General features: G+C 45.3%; 1 protein-coding gene across 2 annotated transcripts in view; it reads left to right on the top strand.

Moving 5' to 3' along the window:
• DPYSL3 (dihydropyrimidinase like 3) overlaps positions 1–26,681 on the top strand; it is a 116,510-nt gene that overhangs the window by 76,409 nt on the left and 13,420 nt on the right. For both annotated transcript variants that reach the window (XM_060093592.1, XM_060093593.1), the window contains exons 2-10: positions 2,081–2,169; positions 6,687–6,871; positions 9,337–9,501; positions 11,673–11,734; positions 12,641–12,721; positions 16,677–16,745; positions 21,533–21,653; positions 25,195–25,351; positions 26,021–26,162. In XM_060093592.1, the coding sequence (XP_059949575.1) occupies positions 2,081–2,169; positions 6,687–6,871; positions 9,337–9,501; positions 11,673–11,734; positions 12,641–12,721; positions 16,677–16,745; positions 21,533–21,653; positions 25,195–25,351; positions 26,021–26,162 (1,071 nt within the window). The remainder of the gene's footprint in view (positions 1–2,080; positions 2,170–6,686; positions 6,872–9,336; positions 9,502–11,672; positions 11,735–12,640; positions 12,722–16,676; positions 16,746–21,532; positions 21,654–25,194; positions 25,352–26,020; positions 26,163–26,681) is intronic.

Here is a 26,681-nt window from a genome sequence, read left to right as displayed (position 1 = left end):
TAAAAAGATCAAAAGACACATAGTTCTAAGACTACAGGAGTCTTTGGTCTAGTCAGGAGACCGATGAACAGTAAACCAACCCTTGTAGAACAATTCATTGTTTCAGCTACAGTGGGAGCAGGTAGAATTTGCTGGAAAGTCAGGTAGTGCATCCTAGGGGAAAAACCCTTTGATTGAGGCTTGACAATGGAGAGGATGGTTGTCAGTGGTAGGTGAACATAGGAGAAGGCGGAGAGAACATCTTTGCAAAGGCTTAGTGGCCAGAGAGCCTGATAGGCGGCTAGAACGACATGTCTCTTAGTTTTGCCACCATATAAAATATGAGGCAACATGTGATAGAACCTAACAGAGTGGATGTACTGACAGAGGCCAGCTCCTGAGGGGCTTGGAGATCACGTGTGGTAGTAGTTTGTATTTGACCTCATTAGCACATCTTCTTTGCCATATATGTAGGTTTTGTCTCCACACCTCATTGATCTGTATCTTTAAAAAATCCTTCCCCCTGACCATACAGTATGATGAAATTTCTTATTCTTACCCAATACCTTGGAAGCAGGAGAGAGTAAGTGGTAATTGGCTATATCCCCGGAGGAGCCCTAGCTTCAATTCTCATTTTCTGGCCCTGTTCACAGTCTTTGATTTCGGAAGCCAGAAGTCAGCCTGTCTGTGGGGCTTCCTTCCCCCTTTAAACCTATGTTCTTTTTTGAAAGCCCTACCTCACCAGCATCATCTCATGCCATTTCCCTCCTTGATCCCTAAGCTTCCTCCACACTGATCTCTTTCAGGTTTTCAAAGAAACAAAACTTCTTCCTACCCCAGGGCCTTTGCACACACTGTTCCCTCTGCCTGCAGTTCTCCATCTAAATTGATCTTCCCTGAAAAGGCCTTTTCCAGCCTCTATTTAAACAAGCCCCACTCCCTTGTATTTTGTGACACTTGATACAATTTTACATTGTTTTACTTATTTTGATGACTTTATTTCTTTATTGCTAGACTTCCCCTTAAGTTCCATCCAGGCAGTGACCCTGATGGTGTGGCTCACTCACAATTGCATCCTCCCCACCTATTTAACAGTAAATATTAGATACTTATTTGCTGAGTGAGTGGATGTGTGAATAATGCATGGATGGATGGGTGGAGAGTTGAAGTCTGTATGTTGAATTCTTAACAAACTGCAGCCCACCATTGTTCTTCAGGTTGCAGTTCCACTCATCCAGGCTCCTAGGGATTCTCTTCTCCCCCGTGAACCCAACAAAGCTATGTCCATCCTTCATGCTGTGGTCTAAGCTCCATTCATTTAATGAAATCTGTGATCTCTAAAGCTGACAAGTGATTTGTGTCTCTCCTGACTTATAAATAAAATATATGTTTATATTTTGTTAATAACCTCGGAGTGTATGTGCCTTGTTTCCAGTTGGATCACTTATCTAAACTTCATTTAAATTATAATTTTTAAAAAAGACGTTTCTCATAAGAAAGGAAATTTTTTTTTCACAAGAAAAGCAATAAAGAAGTATGTTTCAGAGAATGTGAGAAATACTGAGTATAGTGAAGCAAATATGAATCCTGCATAATTTCTCCACCTTGAGTTATACATTCCACAACTTTGTGTGCATGTGTGCACATGTATAAGTATCCTGAATTTTAAACATAACATGATCCCCCTGTCATATAAAGACTTTTAAAGGCCATTTCATTGTATGCCTGACCCTAAGTTCTGTTTTTGGGAATCACTATTGAGTGCCAACAGAATACCAGACAGAGTGCTAGGCACTGAGGTAGATGTTATCCTACTTTACATTATATAGTGCTTTCTGGAAAAAGACAATATAAAGAGTAGCTACATTTCTGAGTGGCTATGATAGGTTGCAGAAATAAGAGGTGAAACTCCAGAATAATTTGAATAGGGTCAAACGAGAGAGACTGGATACCTAACAGAAAGACTGAGTGCACTGAGCACACAGATGTCTTAAGAAAATGGTTTCTGCTAAACCTCTAAAACAATGAATTGGGAGAACCTCGGCAGACCTCTCTTCTCTGAAATCCTGTGAGAATGACTCCTGTTTTCCTTCTTTTCTAGAGCGACCGTCTTCTGATCAAGGGAGGCAGAATCGTCAACGATGATCAATCCTTTTATGCTGATATTTACATGGAAGATGGCTTAATAAAGTAGGTATATAGTAGTACCCTTTGCTTTGTCTTTTGAACTTTCTTCGTTAGAGGCTCAGAAGGAAACTTGCTTCTTTTTTGCTTACTAGCCCATTGCTTCTGTGTGTTTCATTTCTCCTCCTTAAAAATGAGTTTTTATTTTAGCCCTTCAGTCTGGATGCACATAATCCCTTAAAAATGGGAGCTAGCCTTAGTTCACTTGGATTACATGAATGAAATGAAAAATCTGAATTCAGTCACCCAAATGATGCTAAGGGCCCCTTTGGGCAAGCTGCATTGATGGGCACTCTGTGTGTCTTGGAGAACTGGGAGATGTCACCACTGTCCTTAAGGTCACTGGAAAACGTCCACAAATTACAGCACCCTAAAAATATAAGGCCTAGTGTAATAGGTACCAAAGGAGTTCAAATGAAGATAAGTAATTTAGAAGTGCACAGGGAGGAGAAATCCCTTCAGAGGAAGGTTTTGAGATGGAGAGGGCATTTAAACTGAACCTTGACTTAGGTAGGACTTGGATAGGCAGAGCACAGATAGGACATACGTTTCAGGCAAGATTTCCAAATAGATACTTTAGGGATATATAATTACTTTACAAAATGGTTTGCTATTGGATGCCTGTAAGCAGCACAGCCAGGTAACCTTTATGTGTAGCTTCATAGTGACCTTTAAAAAAGGATTTGATTTACACATAGCCTTCATCACATAAAGCAGGGTACTTCCCCACATTGATAAGATATTGTATAAAACTGGTATATCCAACCCATCATATGAGCCATCCCTGGCCTCATTCAGTTTTATTTTTATCTTATTCAGCTTCATTGGCTAGCTTAAGATTCTGGTTATAGATTGCTTACTTATCTTTGGAAACTTGGCTTAGATACAACTTTCTGTAGGCCAACATTCCTTACCAGCCCCTAAATCTAGGCTAGCTTTCCCTTTGATGAGCTTTTAAAAACCCTGTGCTTTTATCAATCATAGCAATTCTGACACTGTTGGCCCTCTTAGAGCAAGGACCATATCTTATTCTTCTCCGTATCTGTAGCACTTAACCCAGTACTTAACACATAGAGACTTTTGTAAGAGCTACCTTTTATTGAGTATATAGTATGTGCCCGGCACTGCGTTAAATGTTTTACATGCCTTATCATTTAATCTGCCAGCAATCCTATGAAGTGAGTACTCATTACCCCCTTTTCAGAGGAGGATAGAGGAGAAAGAGGAACAGAGAGTAAATAACTTGCTAAAGATCAACATATTAATCAATGCATTGAATGAATGGATGAATGGATGAATGAATAAACAAATGCAAGAATGAAGATATTTGTGTTTGGTAGCCTTGCCAATTTGCATAAATACTTTTTCATATTAGAAGTAGGAAAAATGGAATTGTTAGACAAGCCAACCAGTGTAAAACAGTACTTTCATCAAAATATGAGCCACGATTAATTCTACATTTTTCTCTTACTAAAACATTATTGTGTATAGTCCACTCTCTGGCGGAAGTGTGTTCCCTCATTTAGAGATTTTCAGAGTTGGAAAAAAATTTAGTACCTAATGCTTCTTCCTCATTCCAGAGCTCATGGCAGGCATCACTAATTGATCACAGAACTTTTCACAGTTGAGCCCTAAATACAGGCTCAGAACCCATCTTCACGCAGTGATTCAGGCACCTACTACCATAGTTGAATATATAAACTGAGTCTTCTTTGCCATCTCTATTAAAATAGACTGGAAGGATGTTATAGAAGGAATTTAACCATCAGATGTGTGTGTTGGTGGTGGAAAAAAGGGTGTATAAACATGATCTTCATCCAGTCCTATAAAATGATATATCTCCAACAACGTCCTTAACTCACAAGGCATAGAAACAGAAATAATTTCCTCCAGTTATTACAGAATTGTCTCCTGTGAAGATTGATGGAGTGCCTGCTATGTGCAAAGAAGTTGTCTCAGGCACTGGACACGTACTGTGTCACATGCTATGGTAGATATCATTGGGACCCAAATCATCATGTGCTCTTCCCCCAGGGACCTGAGAGTCTTTTGGGGAAGTGACATGTCTGTACATGCAAAGCACATGACATCACCAGGTAATATCAATATCGAGTATTAAGTTAGTAGAACAGATGTGATCCAGAGGAAGGAGAGGGCTATGTGAGATTAAGATGGTTATTGATTATAATAGCTGATATTTACTGAATTTTCATGTGCCTAACTAACATGTTCTTTGGGCTTAACACAGATTAACATTTAATCTACACAACAGACCTATGGAGGAGGCACTTTTATTACATTTTACAGATGAAAAAATTGAGACATGGTGAGGTTAAGTAACTTGGCCGAAGTCATAACGCTAGTATTAGCAGATCCAAGATTGCAAATCCACATAGCCCACATCCAGGGCAGAGCCACACTCTTAATTATTAGACCTGGCTGTCAGTTGAAACTTGACCAAGGAGGGGAGATAGAAGCTAAGCCTTCAAGGATTAAGGGGACCTTGATTGGTTCAGTGGGGAAAAGGAGGGAAGGCTTTTCTTTTTCAGACTGGGTGTTATACCAGTTGTCAAAATTGGTAGAAGCATACATACATAGGCACAGCCAAGCCAGGCAACTCTTCATGGCCTTGGTTCTCAATTTCTCTTAGAGGTGAATCAGTGAGGGAGGGAAATGGGAACACACTGGCCAGTATGTGGACTAGAATGGAGTTACAATCAAGGCTGCATTTTTTCCACAGTGTGTTTTAAATTGTGGCGGCTCTGTGATGGCAGAGTGGTGACGTGGTAAGGGTGAACTCTTAGAGATGTCAGGAAGACTTAATTTTAGTTGTAGAACTTAGATTTTGCCAGGCAAGTGGTAGACTTCTTCCTACCCCAGGAGAGTGTCTTTCTTAGCTGCCTATGAACAAAAGCAGAAAGTATTCATGCCACTGGCAGTGGGGTACATGTGTCCCCAAGGTAGGAGAGGGCTCAGGATAATGTAGAGCCTTAAGAATCATAAGTCTGGGGCTTCCCTGGTGGCGCAGTGGTTTAGAATCTGTCTGCCAATGCAGGGGACATGGGTTCGAACCCTGGTCCGGGAAGATCCCACATGCCGTGGAGCAACTAAGCCCGTGCGCCACAACTACTGAGCCTGCGTGCCACAACTACTGAAGCCTGTGCGCATAGAGCCCATGTTCTGCAACAAGAGAAGCCACTGCAATGAGAAGCCTGCGCACTGCAACGAAGAGTAGCCCCCGCTCACCACAGCTAGAGAAAGTCTGCGAGCAGCAATGAAGACCCAATGCAGCCAAAAATAAAATGAATAAAATAGGTTTAGTAAAAAAAAAAAAGAATCATAAGTCTACCTGGAATTAACTGGATGTTTCAATCAAGGATGTGAACTAAGCAACATAGATGGTCTATGTGGTTACATTTGTATTTGCCATTTGTCTTGTGTAGCGTGCCCTTGGCATGCTTATTGGCTTCCTTCCCACCCCAGTCTCCCCCTCTCTGTGTCCCTGGGATGCTCTGAAGCTTCTTGGATGAAGCTGTGTCTGGTAGAGGTTGTCATAATCACCTTCCTTGGCTTGAAACTTCTACTGAGATGCTGACCATACAAAAGCAGCTGGTGTAGGCATCTGCATCTTTGGCTTCCTCTTTGAGAATCTGCCATCAGCTGTGATTGACAGATAAACTAACAGGGAAGGACGGAATTGAGAGTGAAGTCTGAGTTGTGAAATGCCCTAGACAGATTCCATTTGTTATTAGGAGCACAGATGAACCCATTTAGAGGATAGCAAAGTTCACACACCTATTCTTTAAAATGATCCTTTACCTCCTTCAGTCTCTCCTAACAGTTCATTATTTTACAGCCATTCGGTCCTTCTGCAGATGTTCTTCCTTACCTTTAAATAAAGAACAAAATGAAAAGGATAATAAAAACACTTATTAAAAAATATTTATTACGCACCCTATATTCTAGACATGGTTAAACCACTGGGGTTACAGTACTAAGCCAGGACACACGGTCCTACCAAACAGCATATCAGATTGTTTTGTGTCTATAAAAAAATTGTTTTCTGGATGGACCTAGAGATGATCATACTAAGTGAAGTAAGCTAAAGACAAATATCTTATGATATCACTTGTATGTGGAATCTAAAACATGATACAAATGAACCTATTTACAAAACAGAAACAAACTCACAGACATAGAAAACAAACTTATGGTTGCCAAAGGGGAAAGGAGGGTAGGGATAAATTAGGAATTTGGGGTTAACAGATACACACTACTATATATAAAATAAACAAGAGGGTCCTACTGTATAACACAGGGAACTATATTCAATGTCTTGTAATAAAAAAATGTTTTCTGTTATGGATACCTGTCTTTATTTGTTTCTAGATTGCTAAACTTGTGAATCACTTGCAAAAGACTACTTTGATAAACATAAGTTACAACATTTCAAATCCTTATAATACTATGTTTATCTTGGAAGTCATTCTTTTAAATTGCTGGTTGTTTCCCTGTCTCACCAGGCAAATTGGAGACAATCTGATTGTCCCTGGAGGGGTGAAGACCATTGAGGCCAATGGGAAAATGGTGATCCCTGGAGGCATCGATGTCCACACTCACTTCCAGATGCCCTACAAGGGAATGACCACAGTGGATGACTTCTTCCAAGGGACCAAGGCTGCCTTAGCGGGGGGCACCACCATGATCAGTAAGTCCCCCGACTTTACACATTTGTGTAAAGCGTGCGAGGGGTCCTAGGGAGTGACTCTAACTAACATGTTAACTGCAGTGGTCTCTGTTGGTAACTCGTACACTTCCCCTCAATTCAGTTTTTAGACTTTCTGCCTGATGAGACCTGAGAAAAGCTGGTTCTCGTGAGGACATTGGCAGCTCCTGTAACCGCATAGAGGAGATTCAGGAGGTTCATGACCTTGAAAGCAGCTGTTTTCTCTGTCTGCCTTAGAGCAGGGGCCCGGTATACCATGGGTGGGGAATCAGCACTTATCATCTCTGGACCAGTCTCTGTGGAAAGTGGACTTAAAAAGTTGTGGATCGTGGGCAAAAAGCGATTTCAGGACTTCCAACTTGGGTCTGAGGCAGCACGGGAGGAGAGCACAGGCAGCGCAGTGAGAATGGGGCTGAGAAGCATCCCAGAGAGAATGATGATGAGACTTGCAGTTCTTGAGAACTTAGGAGGCTTCACTGGTGGTTAGTGTTATTTGGTCTGTGCTGTATTTTGACCAATTCATATCTTTAAGATTGGGCAAGCTGGGAGGTTGTTTCTCTTGTTTTGTTTTGTTTTTCTGGTGACTTTTGCAATTCCAAAGAAACCTAGGGAGTTGAATGCCAGGACTACTGAGCAGATAGCATTCCAGGGCACTCCTTCCTAAGCCAAAGGAATCCCAGTGAATTGGCTCCTGTCCCAGCCCTGGCCCCCAGCTTGGTCAGCAAGAGCACTGTTTACCACGGTATACATCCACTTAAGAACTCAGTACAGCTTGAGCTGTAGACTTATGCACTGTCTTTTGCGTCCTTTCAGGGGGAGCAGTAGCAGGGTTCAGCTTCAGCTAGTTGGGTGTGGGAACCCAGGAAAATTGTGTCAGGGCCATAAAAGGTGCAATGCTGGGAGACCAAAGCCTTTCTTCAGCCAAAGGGAGGAAGCCAGTTGACTTCTCGGCAGCTGCCTGCCCACGAAGGCCCTGGTGTGGGTCCAAGCATCAGTAACATAGCTCCATGCCTTTGCTTTCCGATAAGTGCACTTAGGCTGCCTGTGCTAGAAGGCTGAGGAAATGAGTGATGTTGGCCTGGCTTTCTGCCATCTTGCCGAGGAGCTGGACCTGTTCAGAATCCTGGACATATGCACTAGGCTCGGGCTTCTGCATTAGGGAAGGAGCTCCACGTGAGAAGAGAGGAAAGCATACAAGAACGACAGAAGTGTACATGTCCTTTGTAGGTAATTTAAAAACCCTAGGTATGCAGAAAAGAAAAAAAAAACCCATAAATCTCACTTCACTGTCACAGTTTGGCTATATATTTTTTTCTATTTAACAAAAAGGATTGTAATAACCATACTGTGCTTTAGCCTTCTATTTTCACTAATTAATATGTCATGTATATCTTTCCATTCATTTATTTTTATTCTACCAAATTTTAAATGGACTCCTGACATCCCGTTTTATGAAGGTATCACAATTTATGTATTTAACTAAACTTCCCTATTGTAAGACTTTGTTCCCAGTTTTTCACTTACATCAATATATAAATAGTGGCAAACATCTTGAGAACCCAGATTTTGCATATAGCCATGTTTATTTCCTTAGGGATAATTCTTAGGCATAGGAATAATTGTTGTATGAAAAATGTCATGGTTTTTGATATACATTTCAAAATTGTTCTTAGGAAAGTTGTACCAATTCATACTTTCTCTCGACTGCCATGGGAAACTATGAAAAACTCTAATTTTTGCCTTAACCTCACCAATGTTATTGGTGTAAATCTTATTCTTTTTAAGAGTATTATCCACCATTGCAGGTACTGCAAGAGTAGGTTTTGGCCTCAAAGAAACCATATTCTTGACAAAAAGTTTGCATGGAAATAATATCTGTGGGCCAAGCGTCAAGTTCACTTAACTGATACCAGGTCTTTCCTACGGCTATAAGCACGAGCATTCATTCTCTTGTGCCCAGACATAACTTTAAAGCCCCTCCTTCTGCCCATAGAAGGGAGTCCAACATTGATCACCAGCAGTGACTCCTGTAATACTGGTAATAATGGCACACAGTAGGCACTCATCAATTGATAGCTAATATTTATGGAGCACTTACTATGTGCCAGGCATCAGGTGAAGCACTTTCCATGCATTTTCCCATTTAATCCCTTAACAGACTTAGAGGGGAGGCAGTGTTACCCCTGTCCCCAACCCCACTTGGTGCCCTTTTTAAGAATGAGAAAATTAAGGTTTAGAGAAGCTAGTAATTTGCCCAAGATCCCATAGCTAAGTGACAGTTGAATCATCAGCAACCTTGAAACCACCCGGGAACCCTTTCTAAGGTTAATCCTATGCTCAAGAAATAGAGACTTTGCTATCGTAGCTAAGCGAGCAAGAGCAGACCTGTACAGAGGGGACCAAAGGCTGTGTCGATGAGTCGCCCATGCGAGGCCTCTGTTGTTCAGTTGACCACGTGGTGCCCGAGCCCGAGTCCAGCCTGACGGAGGCCTATGAGAAGTGGCGGGAGTGGGCCGATGGCAAGAGCTGCTGTGACTACTCCTTACACGTGGACATTACCCACTGGAATGACAGCGTCAAGCAGGAAGTACAGAGCCTTATCAAGGACAAAGGTGAGCCCGGAGATGCCTTCCTCCCTTCCCCCTTGCCTGTCCTTCCCATACTGTCCAGTCATTTAGTCGCTTCTCCTTGCTGGACCGTGGAACCCTGAGTATGAATGCCAGATACAGGGGTACCACTATGGACCAGGCACTTTATGCCATCTTACTTATTCCTTACAGGATCCCCACGAGATAGGGATTATTATCCTTACTCTGCAGTTGGAGAACCCGAGGCTCAGAACAAGTAGCCCAAGATCACAGAATTTGTAAGCAGTAGATCTACCCAAAGCCTGTGCTCTGCACCTCCGTGCAATACTGCCCATTGTACAGAGGAAGAAACTGAGGTCAGGAGAGGTTGACGTCTTACATAAGGTCATACAGCTAGTACATATGAGATTAGGAATGTTTAACCTCTATCAATGTGATTCCAAAGGTCCAACCATTACTATTATATAGCAATAGCATCCTCGGAAAAGGCTAAGATGTTTCTGGGAGCAAAGATGTATTCGTACTCCAGGTAGGAGCTTAGGGCCTGAAAGTTGTGTGTGTGTGTGTGTGTGTGTGTGTGTGTGTGTGTGTGTATCTGCATGTGTCTGTGTCCTCTATGAGTCCAAGATTTAGGTTCCCATTGACTTAGATTCTTCTGTGTTTACTTCTTTCTGTGTTCTGATGGTCAAGTATTTCACACACGCACCACCCCCTCTACATGCACGCAGACACGTGACGTGCTCCACATACGAGGGGGGCCTGGAGGACTTAGGGGAGTATGAGGAATGGCCTCTGCCAGTATCCATGGCAAAAGGAAGCAGGCTGGTGCAGAGCATTAGGATAAATGCCGCAAGATGCAGAATATTGTTATAATAGTAACAATAGTGCTACGATCCTAGTACTAATAATATTATTATAATTATTATTATACGAATTTTATAATACTTTTATCAATGAGCAGTCTCGATGCAAAGGCCAGGAGTGCAGTGGAAGGCAGCGTGCTTGGGGTTCGGGGGAGGGGATGCCCTCCCAGAGGACGAGCTCTCCTTTGCATCCCCCCCTCACCCCACAAGCTCTGCCCGGTTCTCACTGTCTGATACAGAGGGTGAGATTAACCCCTCCCTTTTTCTGTTTTGGCCGCACAGCGCGGCTTGCGGGATCTTAGTTCCCACACCAGGGATCGAACCCACGCCCCCTGCAGTGGAAGCGTGGAGTCTTAACCACTGGGCCGCCAGGGAAGTCTCCTGCCTCCCTTCTTTCTGTGTCTCCTTTCACAGTGCATCTCAATTAGGTAGAAAAGTGAACGGCTTTAACACCCACTTCCCTTCCGAAGGGCCTGAGTCATACCACGGATGACCCAGAGGCTTGTGGGAAGGGTTGTGTTGGGAAAAACTGCCCTGAGTTGCACCATTTTCCTTTCCTCTAAATGACTCTCTGTCCCCCAGTCCCCCCTATTTCTGTAAATTACTCTATCAATAGCGTATCTGGGGGGAGAAATTAAATGGCTCTTTCCTTGTAACGCTGATGACTTAGATATTTAAGCCCAAGGTGAACCTTGACTTCTCTGCATTAGCTCTGTTACTTCCCCTAGGACAGGCTCTAGATCTTAGTTCTCTCTCAGACCCAACACCTTGCCCAGGCCTGGTGGAGAGCAGGCGCTCACAAAGAGCAAAATAAACCGCTCCCAGGAGATCAACCACGTGCTGGTGCTAAGAGTTCTGCATGTGTTGTCTCTCTTAAAGTTTCCAACCACCTTAGGAAGCAGGATGGTGTTATTTTTCCATTTTACAGATGAGGAAACCGAGGCTCAAGGGGTTAGGTTTTCCAAGCTTGCTGACCCAGCACGTGGTGCCACTCCTAGCGAGTGTGCTGCAGTGATTCATGACACTGTATCCTGCCTTGAGCAGTGTGGAGGCTTGTTGGCCCTCTGGGCTGGGAACAGTGGAGCGGGAGGCAGGAAGGAGCTGCAGAAGAAGAGACCATTCTGCTGTGATGTCATAGGAATCGTCAATTTTACAGGGTAGAGGAGGAAATAGAAAAATGCCCTTGGAGAATGGGACGCATCTGCTTTGCATTGGGCAGGGGCCTGCGATGCCCTCGGGGCCCGGGGGAGTGTCACAGTGGGAGCACAGGATGCAGCAGGGTCCTGATAATGCTGTCTTCCTCCTGTCTTCCCTCTCATCCCTCTCTTGCAGGGGTGAACTCCTTCATGGTTTACATGGCTTATAAGGATTTGTATCAAGTATCAAACACAGAGGTAATAACCCATCACTGTGTGGTTCGGGGTCTCTGGATGGCTTTCCTGTGGTTGCCGGTGACCTTGGCTCTTTGCACATGAGTTACTGTGGTCAGTGTGGGAGACTGCTGGGCAAGAGAGCTTCCTGAAGTCCTCGCCATCCACGCTACATTTTAAATAAGGTAACGGGCAGGGTGCCCGGGGCAAGGCAGACGGAGCTAAAATTTCCACTGGCAGCAGCTTCCTCAAAAGGACAAGAGGAAGGGCGTGTCTAAATCTCCCATCTACCAAACAAACTCTACACCCCTCGGGAACTCAGGGGAAGTGTAAGTGCTCAGCCCTGTGGGATTAAGGAGGGCTGTCTGCTCTTTGGGGTAATCATACCAGCTTGCCTCTGACTCTCTCTCTCCGAAATGCATGGGGTGTGCTTGTTTTAGACAAATCTCAGCTTCTCAGAAGAAATACAGAAAATGAATTCCCATACCACCTGGCAAGGAGATGAAGGGTGGTCTGCTTTCAGGGTCTAAGAGATAGAGGTTTCAGCTTTTGAGTTAGTTTCTGGCCAGGTTGCAGTGCCTTTCAGGAGTGTTAAGAAGGATTCTGAAGCTCTATCTGAGTTCAGTGGGAAGTAATTCCATTGAAAGTCTGTGAAGGAGGCAGAGTAGGGGGGTTAGTATCACTCAGATGTGTGCCCTATCTGCCTAGGAGACATGCTGGGTTCCTTATATAGACAGTTTATCCTAGAGTTCCTTTGGATTAGCACTCCTCTTTGGTTGTGCATGTTTTAGTGTGTATTTCTGCCCTAGTCACTTATTTCCTCTAGTTCATCCCATTTATTTTAGCTCTGGCCCTAGTCGTTGGCCCTTGCATGAGATTGCTAAAAGCATTGGGTCTTGTGAACGTGACAAAGACTCATTTCTGTTTCAGCTGTATGAGATCTTCACCTGTCTGGGAGAGCTGGGAGCCATCGCTCAGGTGCACGCTGAGAATGGGGATATCATTGCCCAGGTAACACAGTGCAGCTCCCTGCAGTACACTTCCTGCTTGGGCTAGGGTCTGCCTCCCATTTATTTTCTCATTTCTTCAGTGTTGCCAGAGCTCTCAATATGTGCCAGGCACCCTCATGAGTACTCTGCTAAGAACAGAACCTGCCCTCAAGGACCTCACAGTCTAGGAGGAGGAATTATGAGGGCAAATAGACAAGCGAGGGAGAAAGCAGAAGATGCTGGAAAGCAGGGAGCCGTCTGGCCATTCTGGGGAATCAGAAAAGGCATCCTGGCAGAGGAGGTTTTCAAACTGGGCCATTTAGTGGGAGAGCATCGCTGATTCTGTTTTGAAAATGAGTCCAAGGTACACGTCATGCTCAGTCCTAAAGAAAAACTCTAAGACAGCATTTTTCAGAAGCTGGAAATCTGATCCAGGACTGCGGAACTCACGGCCTTAGATAATAAAGAATTCAGGTCTTGTGGGGATCAGACATCCCACTGATTTCCTAGAAATCATATTGAGAAACCTGAGGAAAGAGTGATGAAAGCAAGGGCCCCAAGGCCCAAACTGATCATTTGTAAGGAAGCAGACAGCACTTCTCTCTCCATCTCCTGGGTTGCTTAATGGGCTAGAGGCACAGATGTGTCTTCGCCAGGGTTTTGTTGATCTCAGAAGCATTCCGGATTGGCTTCCGCTAGGAGGCGGCAGCCAGCAAACAGTGTCAGCGCTCTTAGTCCGTTTGATAACATTAACAGCAAGAAACCATTATTCATTCTTTTAAGAGTATTTCCTGAGTGCTTTGTGCCAGGCACTAGGCTATAGCGGGGAGCCGAAACAGATGCATTCTAGAGCTCTTGAGTACCCGGGCTGTGCTTTAGAAGTTGTCCAGGACGTGGCGAATGTGGTCGGCAGGGGTGTGGGAACACGTTGGGACTGACCCTCACCTCAGACCCGTCAGCTTCTAACAGCAGGTCCCACCTGGGGAGCGCTTCCCACCATGTGCCAGGCCCTAGTCAGGGCTCTCGTACGTTCCCATTTAATCTTCGCCCAAGCCTTTCAAGATGGCGCCCACCCTCCTCCCTGTTTTTTGGTTTTTGTTGTTTGTTTTTGCGGTACACGGGCCTCTCACTGTTGTGGCCTCTCCGGTTGCGGAGCACAGGCTCCGGACGCGCAGGCTCAGCGGCTCCGCGGCATGTGGGATCTTCCCCGACCGGGGCACGAACCTGTCCCCTGCATCGGCAGGCGGACTCTCAACCAGGGAAGCCCCTCCCTGTTTTATACATGAGAACACTGAGGCTCTGAAGGATGAGGTCACTGGCCCAGGGATCACAGCCAGCAACTGGGAGAACACAATCTTAGCTTCTCACGGGATGTGCCTCAGTGGGCATCTTTACCCAGAGATAGTGGAGAAGGGTCCTCCTCCACCAGTCCAGCCGCAGGCTCCCGGAGAGGCAGCCCCCCGGCTGTGCAGGCTCCAGCTGTTAGGATTTCAGACTCTCAGGGCTGTCTCTCTAGCGGAGGAGGTGAGTTAAGTGTGCAGTTTCCACTCCCTTATGACCGAGGAGGTTAATTAGTCAGGCCCCTGACAGCCTTCTCCCACATCCCCCGCACACCCAGATAATGAAGTCATTTTCCGAAGAGGCTCCAGATGCCTTGCTCCCATGGGAGTCATCCTGGTGGTGGTGGAGCTGTCTCTCCTCCCCATTCTCAAGCTTTCAGTGCAGCAGCCAGACGCCCCAGCCCTCCCTCCAGATGCCCTAGCAATCAGACTCCCTGCGTCTTCATCCTAGCCTCTGTGGAGGCAGACGGGCTCCGACTCACAGCCCCTTTCCAGCTTCCTTTTGAGGCTTCTTAGCACAGAAGTGTGTCTGCTTCCACACCGCCTCCCCGCCTCCACCCCACCTTGGGAAGATCTGTTCCCGGTCAGGAAAAGAATAAGGGCGTTTTTCCATTTGGATGAGTTTCGTGTATGTGTTTATTAAATTCAGCTCAAGCTGAAAGATCTTATCACATTGTTTAAATGAAGGCAGCTGCTATACTCGGAGTTTTTGCTACACTTTATGCAAAGTGACTTAAGAGCAAGAAGAAATATTTTCTAAGGGTACCAACAAGGGACATTTTCAAAAGTTTCAAGCTGGCAGGGCAGTCGGAGAGTACAGCGTCTTTAGCCCTTCATCCAACAAATATCTACTGAGTGCCTACTATGTGCCAAACCTTGGAGGGGGAAGGTGAAAAAGACAGGGTCCCTTTCCTCATGGAGCAACGAAAACTGTGACATAATTACAGCAGCGATCGGTGCCTCTAGGTGCCCACACCTCCCCCACCCATGTCAGGTGGCATCCATGGGTCTTTACATGTTATTCTTAACCTTCCAGCTATAGGGACACTGTGGCTTTGCGAATAGGCCATCCCAATGTGAGCAGTGCACTAGAATCACCCGTGGAGCTTAAGGAACGATCCCTGGGATTCTCCGAGTTCCGGAGATCCAGATTCGGGAGGTCATAGGAGAGCTCAGTCAGGTGTATTATGGAAAAGTTGCCCTGGTGATTGGAAGGTGCTCGGAGACCATTGTTCGAGAGAGTTTCATCCTGTGCGTTGTCCCAGGACTTTTGGACCAGATAGGAAGGAGAGTGTCTTGTAAGATGGAAGATGCTTTAGTTGGACACCTCAACCCTTGTGTGACTTCACGAGGCAGTTCAGAGTCAAAAGTCACCAGAGTTTGGAAGAAATTGTATTTAATCTAAGCTTTGATACATGGAACAGGAAGAATGAAAAGTGGAGGTACTTTGCTGGAAGTATCAGCCTCTGTCTGACCTTTGGTCCAGTTCTGTTGAGCTAGAGGCAGTGACCATTTTACTTCTCGTGGCTGCTGATAGCATATGCATCTTCCTTCCTCCTCCTCTTTAAAAAATGTACGTGAATAAAAAAAAAAAAAACCAACAAAAGAAGAGTTCTTCTTTTCCAGGGCGAAGGGATCCCTTCCTTTTTAAGCATCTCATAGTTTCCAGGTGAGACAAAGCCTCGTTCAGCTCACTCCCTCCTTCATCTCCTGTGTCACCAGCGTGAGGTTCCTAGGAACTGGCCTCAGTGCTTGAGCGTGAATGCCTGCAAAACTGCAGATCTGCTGCTGAGGATTTGTGCCAGTTCCGATTAGCCCAGCCTCCTGCTTCCAGAAAGCTGGCCGGGTCTGAGGAAGTTAGCCATCAGCTATGAGGGGTAGAGAGCTCTGCCACATCCACAGCCTAGGTAAATAGAATTTGACCAAAAGGCTAAGTCAGATAATGCTGTTCAGAGGCATGATTTAGTCTGGTGAAATTCTGAATCTGCTTATTATAGCCGAACATTTAAAGCATGAGAAAGCCCGAGGGGCTTATTAAAATACAGAATCCTAGAATTTATCTCATATATTCTGATTTGGTAGACCTGGGTAAAGCTAGACATCTGCACTTTTACAAAAGCAACTCAGCAGATTCTGATGCGGGTGGTGGATGGAGCAGACTTTGAGAAACAGAGCAGGAAACTGTAAGCTCCGTGAAGTTAATTCAAGTACTTAACCTGGAGCCTCTCCCGGAGCAGGTACTCAATACATTTTGTTGAATGAATGGGTTTCAAAATGCATGAATGAGTAAACAAATGAGTTAAGCCAGTGTCCTTTCAGAGTTGTCTGCATCTGAAAGAAATGAAGAATAAGTGAGCTGGTGCGACTTTGGACGTGTAATGGAGAAAAAACTTGATACTTTGACAGACTGTTGTCCTTTTAATAAAAAAAGCCACCCTTAAAGGCTCTTTTCTTCTTTTATTTAAGACTACCCTGTTTTGCAATTCCAGATATAGAATTAACAAATTTGTTCAACATCCCCATTTGATTCTTTTTTTCCCCTTGAACACATCTTTAGATTAGAATATACCAGCCTAACTTTTTCAAACCTTGGTTGAGCTCATATAAAAACTCTTCTCTATTCTTTTCTCATTCTAGGAGCAAACCCGGATGTTGGAAATGGGGATAACCGGCCCAGAAGGCCATGTACTGAGCAGACCAGAGGAGGTAATTTTCAGGAGGATGTGGTAGGGGGGAGGGGTGGAGGGAGAGAAGCAGTAGCAATGGAGGCTCTTTTTTTTTAGCCTCATCTTCAGGGAGACTCGTCATCGCAGCAGCCTGGTTTATGGCCTGCTGCCCATTTTACATTGTAGTGTTTGCGTTCAGCTCCCCCTCTGTTGGCACACACACATAAGGTGTGTGAACAAACATCTCTGAAAGGTGGTGGGACTCTGTGAATACCAGACAGAAACTGGAACATTTCTTCCAAAGACCACGTCTGACTGACCCAACTCAAGGCCCCTGAGGAGATTAGAAAGGAGTGGAAAGGAGGGAGTGTTTACTTCTGGCCCCTAATCTCTCTAAAGACAATACAAGTTGGAGGGCGTTGCACAGTTACTCAGTAGGACTGGTAAATATCTAAATCCTTTCTTAATCATGTGAATCTCAGACGTTTCCACTATTCCTTTATTCCATATTATGAGTCCTGCACAATACCAGCCATGTCGACAGGGGGCCGAATGGGTTTGCCGTAGACATTATATCTATTGATTTGTGCATGGTGATGAGGACATCCAGGTATGTTTTTCCCACGTGTAAGATGAATGCTGATTAGCATCAGTGCTTAGGAGCTAAAGAGCCAACGAATGGTAACTAGTGGCTGATTCCACGTCTCTGGGCTGTCAGCAACTTCAGCTGCTGGCACAGGCCCAGAGCTGGGAATGGGCTGCCCATATGGCCGAGAGCACATTGGCTTTGGGAGATCAGCCTGGGTCTGGCACCTGCAGCAAATTCCAGGCCCTCCATGTCAACAAAGCAAATCCTTTCCTGTTGTATCATCCCAAGCTCCAACAGGTAGAAGGAGGAGCCAGAACCAGAAATCACAGTATTCCCGCTGGCCATCTCTGTTAGGATCTTTTTAAAAAAGAAAACGTAGCACACATAGAGAAAACTGTTCCTATCATAAAGGAATGGATTTTCCCAAACTGAACACACTTGTGTAACTAGCACCCAGTTGGAGAAACAGAGCATTATTAGCACCCTAGAAGCTCCATTGTGTTTAAGGATATTTTTGTTGCCAGTTGAAATAATTTATAATTGCGTGATCAAGGTTACAGTCACAGCCCTCTGGAAAAGTCGGTCTCCTTAATACCAGGTCCCTTCTTTGGAGTATTTGCCTATACCCAGTACTATGCTCATTGCATTTAATGGAGATAACGGTTATCCTTGCCCCAGTCTGGGTATTATCGTTACATAAAGAAGCAGGAGCTCAGAGAGATTAAGCCATTAAGCTGGCCATCACGTTTGAAGGACTGGAAAATTGTTTACCCTGTGTGAGTAGGCCAGGCTGATCAGCACTGTTTGTGAAACCTTTCTCCAATGCTGTTCACTGTGGAGAAGTCCTGGCAAGATCGATTTCTGCAGCAGCAGCCAGGGGATTTCTGAGCAGAGTCTATTTTTGTTCCTTGGTTTGTTTATCCAACCCCCCCGCCCCCCCACTCTCCTCCGTGTTCCCATCTCCTTTTTAGTAAAAAGCCTCTCAGCTGCAGATCTCGACAACACTGGAAGCCCTTTTGGGTGAAGTTGGAGGGTGATGTAACCTTCCAAAGATAGTCATATTGTCAAGGTGCTGAAAACCCTGCGGTGCTTGGAGAGGGGGGATGAGATCAAAGGGGCTGGGACTGCAGTCGTGGAGGAGCTGGAGTGGTCAGCACAGGCACGAAGAAGGAGGGTGCAGGAGGGGCAGCCCCTCTTCAGTTCAAAGCGCATCTACATAGCATCTGGAGTAATGCTGTCCAGAGAGCTGAAGCCGAGGCTCGGAGACAGCCACTCTGACGTCTGGGTGCTTCAGGAACGTGGCCAGATTCACCTGTGCTTGGGGCTCCAGGATCTTGATCTCACCACGTGGAACAAAGTGCAGCTTGGGGGATGCTAGCTGGACCAGCCAAGTTCTTAGAGTCTTCCTCCTAAGTCACACCCACCAAGGGCAGTGACTGGTTTGCGCTATACAAACATTAGGCATGTATCTGCAAGCTATTTTTGATTTTTTTTTTTTTTTTCTTTTTGTGGTATGCGGGCCTCTCACTGTTGTGGCCTCTCCCGTTGCGGAGCACAGGCTCCGGATGCGCAGGCCCAGCGGCCATGGCTCACGGGCCCAGCCGCTCCGCGGCATATGGGATCCTCCCAGACCGGGGCACGAACCCGTATCCCCTGCATCGGCAGGCGGACTCTTAACCACTGCGCCACCAGGGAGGCCCTATTTTTGATATTTTTTAAAGTGTTGGGTTGCATGGCTAACCAGAGGGTCATATCCATCCAAAAAGGAGCTGTTGCTGATTGAAAGGAAAAACGCCAGCGTGTCTGCGTTGGGCTGAATTGGACTAATTCGGGCTTTGGGTAGTAACGCAGGCTCTCCCACTGGTCAGAAGCCATCATCAGCAATGCAACCAATAGCCAGCCTTCAAGGAACACTTGCCTTGTTCCAGGATTGAGCTAATTGCCTTACAAGGATGAACTCTGTTAATTCTCTGAACAGCCTTGTGTGTCAGGTCCTATTATTATCCCCGCTTTATGGACCAGGAAACTGAGTCTTTGGGAAGTTGTGTAACATCCCTGAGATCACCTGGCTTCTAAGTGGTAGAACCAGAACACAGGTCCAGCTCGTGAGAGAGGCTGAGCTCTAAGATCCTGCTTTGTTAATAAAATAAGGGAAGATTTATTATTTCTTGCTCATTAAATTCAACTGGGTTGGTTAGTGTATTTGAAAACATGAATTCTACATTAGGGTGGGCTGGAGGAAATCAGTGATAAAAGAAATCTTTGTGTTGAGAAGCCTGGGAATTATTAGTGTAAGAAATGCCTGTGGGAACGAACCCATCGCTGACCACCCGTTGCTGCAGGAAAGGACTTAATGCCTAGTTGCCTTCACTGGTTATTTATACATACTGGTGTTGGGATTGTGTTTTGCCAGAGATTCTGCCCTGGGCAGATAGGGGAGCAAAGACTTCCATCACATGTGGCCTTTGTGATAATCACAGGGAGAGGAGAGAATAGGCCAAGGGAAAACTCTAGCTACGCTGTTGCAGCGCCCACTCTGGCCAGACACTGCTCTCACCCCACCATCCCCTGCTACACCCTCCCTATCTCCACTTCTTTTTTTAATTTTTAATTTTTATTGGCGTATAGTTGCTTTCATTACAGAGTATCGAGTAGAGTTCCCTGTGCTGTACAGTAGGTCCTTATTAGTTATCTATTTTATATATAATAGTGTATATATGTCAATCCCAATCTCTCAATTTACCCTCCCCTTTCCCCCACCCCTGGTAACCATAAATTTGTTTTCTATGTCTGTGACTCTATTTCTGTTTTTAAAATAAGTTCATTTGTACCATTTTATTAGATTCCACATTTAAGTGATATCATATGATGTTTTCTCTCTCTGACTTACTTTACTTATGATAATTTCTAGGTCCATGATAATCTCTAGGTCCGTCCTTGTTGGTACAAATGGCATTATTTCGTTCTTTTTTATGGCTGAGTAATATTCCAGTGTGTGTGTGTGTGTGTGTGTGTGTGTGTGTGTGTGTGTGTGTGTGTGTGTGTGTGTGTGTGTGTGTGTGTGTGTGTGTGTGTGTGTGTGTACGTACCACATCTTCGTTTTCCATTCATCCGTCGATGGACATTTAGGTTGCTTCCGTGTCCTGGCTGTTGTGAATAGTGCTGCAGTGAACATTGGGGTGCATGTATCTTTTTGAATTATGGTTTTCTCTGGATATATGCCCAGGAGTGGAATTGCTGGATCATATGGTAACTCTATTTTTAGTTTTTTAAGGAACCTCCATACTGTTCTCCATAGTGGCTATATCAATTTACATTCCCACCAACAGTAAGAAGGGTTCCCTTTTCTCCACACCCTCTCCAGCATTTATTGTTTGTAGGTTTTCTGATGATGGCCGTTCTCACCAGTGTGAGGTGATACCTCACTGTAGTTTTGATTTGCATTTCTCTGATAATTACTGATGTTGAGCATCTTTTCATGTGTCTGTTAGCCATCTCTGTGTCTTCTTTGGAGAATATCTATTTAGATCTTCTGCTCATTTTTGATTGGGTTGTTTGTTTTTTTGACATAGAGCTGCATGAGCTGTTTGTATATTTTGGAGATCCCTTGTCAGTCACTTCATTTGCAAGTATTTTCTCCCTTTCTGTGGGTTGTCATTTCGATTTGTTTATGGTTTCCTTTGCTGTGCAGAAGCTTTTAAGTTTAATTAGGTCCCATTTTTATATATATTTTTTTAAATTTTCATTACTCTAGGAGGTGGATCAAAAAAGATATTGCTGCGATTAATGTCAAAGTGTGTTCTGCCTATGTTTTCCTCTAAGTTTTGTAGTGTCCAGCCTTACATTTAGGTCTTTAATCCATTTTGAGTTTATTTTTGTGTATGGTGTTAGGGAGTGTTCTAATTTCATTCTTTTACATGGAGCTGTCCAGTTTTCCCAGCACCACTTATTGACGAGACTGTCTTTTCTCCATTGTATATCCTTGTCTCCTTTGTTGTAGATTAGTTGACCATAGGCGGGTGGGTTTATCTCTGGGCTGATCTCCACTTTTGAGAAGCCCAGTAAAGCAACACAGCTGGGAAGCTGTAGTTCTGAGGTTTGGGTCCAGGGTGTCTAACTGCAGATCTTCTAGGCTTTTAACCTCTGTCCAGCACTGCATTCTCAGTTTGTAGAGACAGGGGAGTGGCACTCTGAGAGGTTCATGCTCCCCTTGACTCCCGGGGACTTTTTTTTTGCAGCTGGAAGCTGAGGCTGTGTTCCGTGCCATCACCATCGCCAGCCAAACCAACTGTCCTCTCTACGTCACGAAGGTCATGAGCAAGAGCGCAGCTGACCTCATCTCGCAAGCCAGGAAAAAAGGTGATTTGTGTTTCGAAGATCTCAGAGCCCCTAACAAGCCATGTGGCTCCTTTCCCTTGGCTGTCCTGTATAAATGGTGCCTATTTTGCTCATTGCCTTGCTCTCAGGGAAGCCCCTCATCCTTGTTGGCCCATTGGATCCTTTCTGCATCCTGTGTGGATGGCAGGATCCCAGGATGTCTTCTACTTGGCAGATGAGTAAATTGAGGCTCAGGAAGGGTAAGTGGTCTGCCCGAGATGACACAGCTTGAATCAGTTCTTTGGAGAATTGGTGCATCTCTTTTCCTCCCTGTGATCTTTCACTGTCAGTTCATGTTATCTGAACTTTATAAATGGACATATTAATGAAGATTATATTTGGTGCAGCAGTCAAAGACCCTACTCAAATGGACTTAAACAAGTAAATTATTGGTTGAGGGTGTTTCAGGCATGGCTGGATCAAGGGGTTTAAACACTGATATTAGGGCTCTATCACTGTTATTCCTTTCTGGACTCTGCTTTCCTCTCTTTTCAGTATGAACAATGACAAGAATAAATACTAAGAGCTGCTCTTGTCCTCCACACTTGGTGGGGGCATGGTGAACATCTTTTCCAATAGCTCAAGCGAAAGTCCCCAGGAATACTGCCATTGCCTTGGCTTAGGTCGTGGGCTCATCTCTGAACCAATATCTGCTCTGGAGATGGTGTAATTGATTGGCCAGGGTTGAGGGCAGAGTACAGGGAGGAGGTCCCACCCCCTGAGCCACTCAGGGTAGCACAGGTTATTTCAGAGAAGGCGTTGAATGGGTCTCCAAAGGACATCCAGCGGTGTGGCCTTCATGACCTGGCTCTGTCCCCATGGCCTTCTGACTGCTGCTTCTTTTCTCCATGGCTGTTAACTCGGCTTCCTTTGCTCACCTCGTGCTAAGCTCAAGTTTACCCTCATTTCAAAACTTGCTTTCCTGCTTTCCCTTCTTGTCCTCAGTGACACACTAATGGGCTCCCTTGTGAACAGAGTGTGGTTGAGACACGGGAGCCGTAGGGCTCTGTGTTTGGTTGGGAGGGAGGATTTCCTAGGCCTGGCTGTATGATTGTGACTGCCATGTGCCCGTGGGACCAAGCTGAATGATTCATCTACCAAACCCAGAACTGGTCTGTAAAACTCCGCGTGTGAGTGACGGGGGCGGCTAAAAATAGTCCCAGCTGCCTGATGGCCGAGTGTTTGGCTGCCTGGCCTTCTGGCAAACGGGACCCTTTTCTTACGGGAGGGGAATCTCCCTCATTGCCCCGCCAGCCTTTCTAGCTGGCAGATTCTGGGGCACCACCTGCCTTACCCTGCTCACGGGAAGCCTGCTGTTTTCTCGCTCGGCTTTTAAGTGTCTCCATGTGATATGGCCCGGCTGCTTCGCTGGGTATGAGTCATCAGGACAGAACCAGGAAAGAAGCCCAATGCTGCTTACCCATCCTTGGAGAAGGGAAAAAGGAAAAGAAAAGTGCACGGGGACACCTCCATTCCTCTCCCCATGGCAACCTACTATCCGCACCCTGTCATGCCTCCTGCTGATGGCCACATCCTGCTTGGGACCCATTCTCGGATGACCTGGGGGCTTCAAAGACAGTGTGTTTCAATTATATGCTGGGTCTTATTTTAAATTCCATGTAGAAAAATTCCTTACCCTTAGCCTTCTGGCTTCTGACTCTCTGGCAAGGAGAACTAGTACAGCTGTGTCTCCAGGGTGGAAGGGAGGCATTATTTTAGTGATGAAAAACCGGCTGCTGAGATGGAAGCCAATAAACATCTCATGAACCGTCATTCTCGGGGAAGGAGTCAAGAGCATTCAGAGCAGGAAGACCGTGTATGGCAGGGTTCACTCTTCCCTCTGGACCAGGGGACTATTTAAGCCCCAGGGTGTTTAATCCCCAAGTGCTCTTCAGCATCTCTGCACGGCTGCTCAGAATCAACATTAGGAATTTCAATTTAATGAGGACCAACTGTATGCCCTGCGTTGAGGGAAATACTTTAAATGTATTATGATGTAGAATTCACAAAGCACCAGGAGAAACTGGCCTTTATTGTCACCATTTTTCAGATGAGGAAATTGAAGCACATCTTGTCCAGAATCTCCCAGCTTGGAGGGCTAGTCTCCAAATCCAATTGTGTCAATAATATAATTACGATCTCTACTTAATTCTAGTCTTCCGTCTAAAGATTGTCCAATGGGAGAGGTCTTCCACTTTTAAGGTTCTATTTCTCTTAATAGTACTTGAATGCTTGCCTTGACTTTCATTTCTTCATTTCTTTGTGGTCCCATATGCTTTCGTTTGGTAAATATTTTTGGAGAGTCCTTGAAATTCTCTTTAGTCCTGTGTGGACCCTTTTCACTGCCGCCCCAAAGAACAGGGCTGTCCTATATGAATCATTGCCATTGCTTCCTTCTTTTGCCCATGGCAGACATCACAAATCAATCATGAGCCTTTTCTACTGAGACCAGAAGCATATTTAGAATTCTTCCCAACACAGAAATTCAGGCAACTAAAACCAATTGATTGGAGTTGAAGCAAGGCAAAACCTGTAATCCTAGCCATAGAGGCTTCTTAAACTTCCACCTTGTGGGGAACTTGAATGTGGAAGATGGAGGACCAAACTTAAAGAAGCCAAGGGCTGCACAGGAATCGTTAGCCCAAGATTCTGGCACAAAGAAACTTGGTACCAACCCACCGTCTATGAGATAGCATTTGCCTTCTGTATCGCTATCCCTTCTTCTTTCAGAAGCTCAGTTTAGATCAGTGTATGTCCCAGTATCCTTCCTCCCCTCTCCTTAGTTTGGGCATTCCAGCCTCTCATTCTAGACACAGGGTCCGGGAAGCTAACCTCAGCTTTGCTGTGTCCCTGGTTGTTGGGTGTCCTTGAGCAAATCACTCATTGCCTTAAGTTAAGGAGTAACAAACATGATGCAAATAAGATGTGTCATCCTCAGGAACCGGTTTTACTTTGTGGAACCAAAGTATGTCTTTGCGACAGCAGGATGTAGCGGTTCCCAGTGATGTGGGCACGTATGGGGCTTTGGGCTTTTACAGTGGGGAAGAGTAAGAGGTGTAAAAGAAATCACATTTGCTTAGCGTCTCTTATGTGCCAGACACTTTGTGTATGCCAAACCTTTCATTTTCACAAGGCTGAGAAGTAGACATCGTCTTATTTCATCAATTCCAGGACCTATTTATTCCACGTTTTAACATTTCTGAAATGAGGATGAATCTTACAATTAATATATATATATATACATATATATATATATTTTTTGCCTCAAATGTTAATTTGCCTCAGAATTTGAGAATTGATGCTGCATCTTGCAACCAGTGGCTTCTACAGAATACAGAATTGTTCCCATTTAGAAGATAGAAAAGCAGAGGCTTAGAAAAGTGGGGGAACACGGACTTGAACCCAGGCCTGCCTGACTCCAGAGCCACAGCCTTGAGTAGGCTTAGGGGCTATGATTATCTAAGCCCGGCCCAGGGCAGCACATATGTTATATCACCCATTACCTCTGTCCTACCTGTTGCAGGAAACGTGGTCTTTGGTGAGCCCATCACCGCCAGCCTGGGCACGGATGGGACCCATTACTGGAGCAAGAACTGGGCCAAGGCGGCTGCGTTTGTGACATCCCCACCTCTGAGTCCTGACCCAACCACCCCTGACTACATCAACTCCTTGCTGGCCAGGTTGGTGCAGAATGACAAGCAGCAGGCATTGTGTGGAGGCATCTTGGGAATGATGGGATGAGGACTGGAGCCGCCCATCCATCAGCTAGACTAGAGTCTGCAGTGAGGAAAAAACTTTGAGAATTCCCCTGCAGTGTTGAGCACAGATAACAGGCTCTTCCCCAGTGTATTTTAAAAGATACTACAGTGATCATATTAGTAATGGTAACAGCAGTTAATACATATTGTATGTCAAGCACTAGGGTGAGATTACACGTGTGATCTCATTGTTCCCATAACAACACTGTGAGTGAGGAACTATCATCACCATTTCACAGACTGAGCAACTGAGGGTCCAGGAGACAAAATCATTTGCCCAGTTTTGATGACCACCTAATCAAAATTACAGGGAGACTAGTTTGCTGCTGCCCTCTGTGGATAAGTCCCATCACTCATTTGGGTCCTTTTTGTTACACAGAGGTGATCCAATCCCACCCCCTCATTTTCCAGATAGGGTAACTGAGCCCTAGGGAGGGGAAGAAATTCACCCAAGTTCGCCTAGTTGGCAAGAGGGAGAAGGATTCCAAACTCAAGTCACGGCACTCCACGCGCCTACACTAGACCCTCATTTCTGGGCCCCTGCGGTGCCTCTAACCTCCCCGTTCACATGGAGCTTTTCTCCTTTGCCAGTGGGGACCTGCAGCTCTCCGGCAGTGCCCACTGCACCTTCAGCACTGCCCAGAAGGCCATCGGGAAGGACAACTTCACAGCCATTCCCGAGGGCACCAGTGGTGTGGAGGAGCGGATGTCTGTCATCTGGGACAAGGCCGTGGTAAGGACCAAGGTCACAGGAGGGCATCCAGGGCCAGATCAGAGCCTCCTGCTGCTGCTCCTCTTTGCCCTGTCATGGGGGTGCTGGGGGTACAGATGAGGCCTCATACCTGCCCAGGTGTCTCTGGAGCCAGGTGGCTCAGGTGGTTTGGGAATGTCCCTTCTAGAGTGATGAATCCTGGGGCCTGAGGTTCTGAGGAGGCCTCCTCTAGATTGTTAAGGGCTAGGAACCAGAAACACAGATCATTTATCTGATGGTAGGAATCATCTATGCTTAAAATAATAGTGAATTAAAAATTCTTTTTGTTCGGAGGGTTTTACTATCTCTTTTGAGAGGGTTGGATATAACCCTCTGAAATGATAAGCAAGGGGTCTGTGACTAAGACTCAAGTCATTTGCTCACCAAGGAGTGGTGTGTGGTCATCCAGGCTGTACAGGTGATTGTCTGTCAGAGTCTCTGGCAAAGTGGCCTGGTTTTATTTTCCTTGTTTAACATCACAGAAGCTGGAAAAAAAAAAAA

This window comes from Mesoplodon densirostris, chromosome 3, assembly GCF_025265405.1.
Source record: "Mesoplodon densirostris isolate mMesDen1 chromosome 3, mMesDen1 primary haplotype, whole genome shotgun sequence".
Taxonomy (NCBI): domain Eukaryota; kingdom Metazoa; phylum Chordata; class Mammalia; order Artiodactyla; family Ziphiidae; genus Mesoplodon; species Mesoplodon densirostris.
Note: the sequence above shows the minus strand (reverse complement) of the source record. Positions and strands in the feature narration are given on the sequence as shown.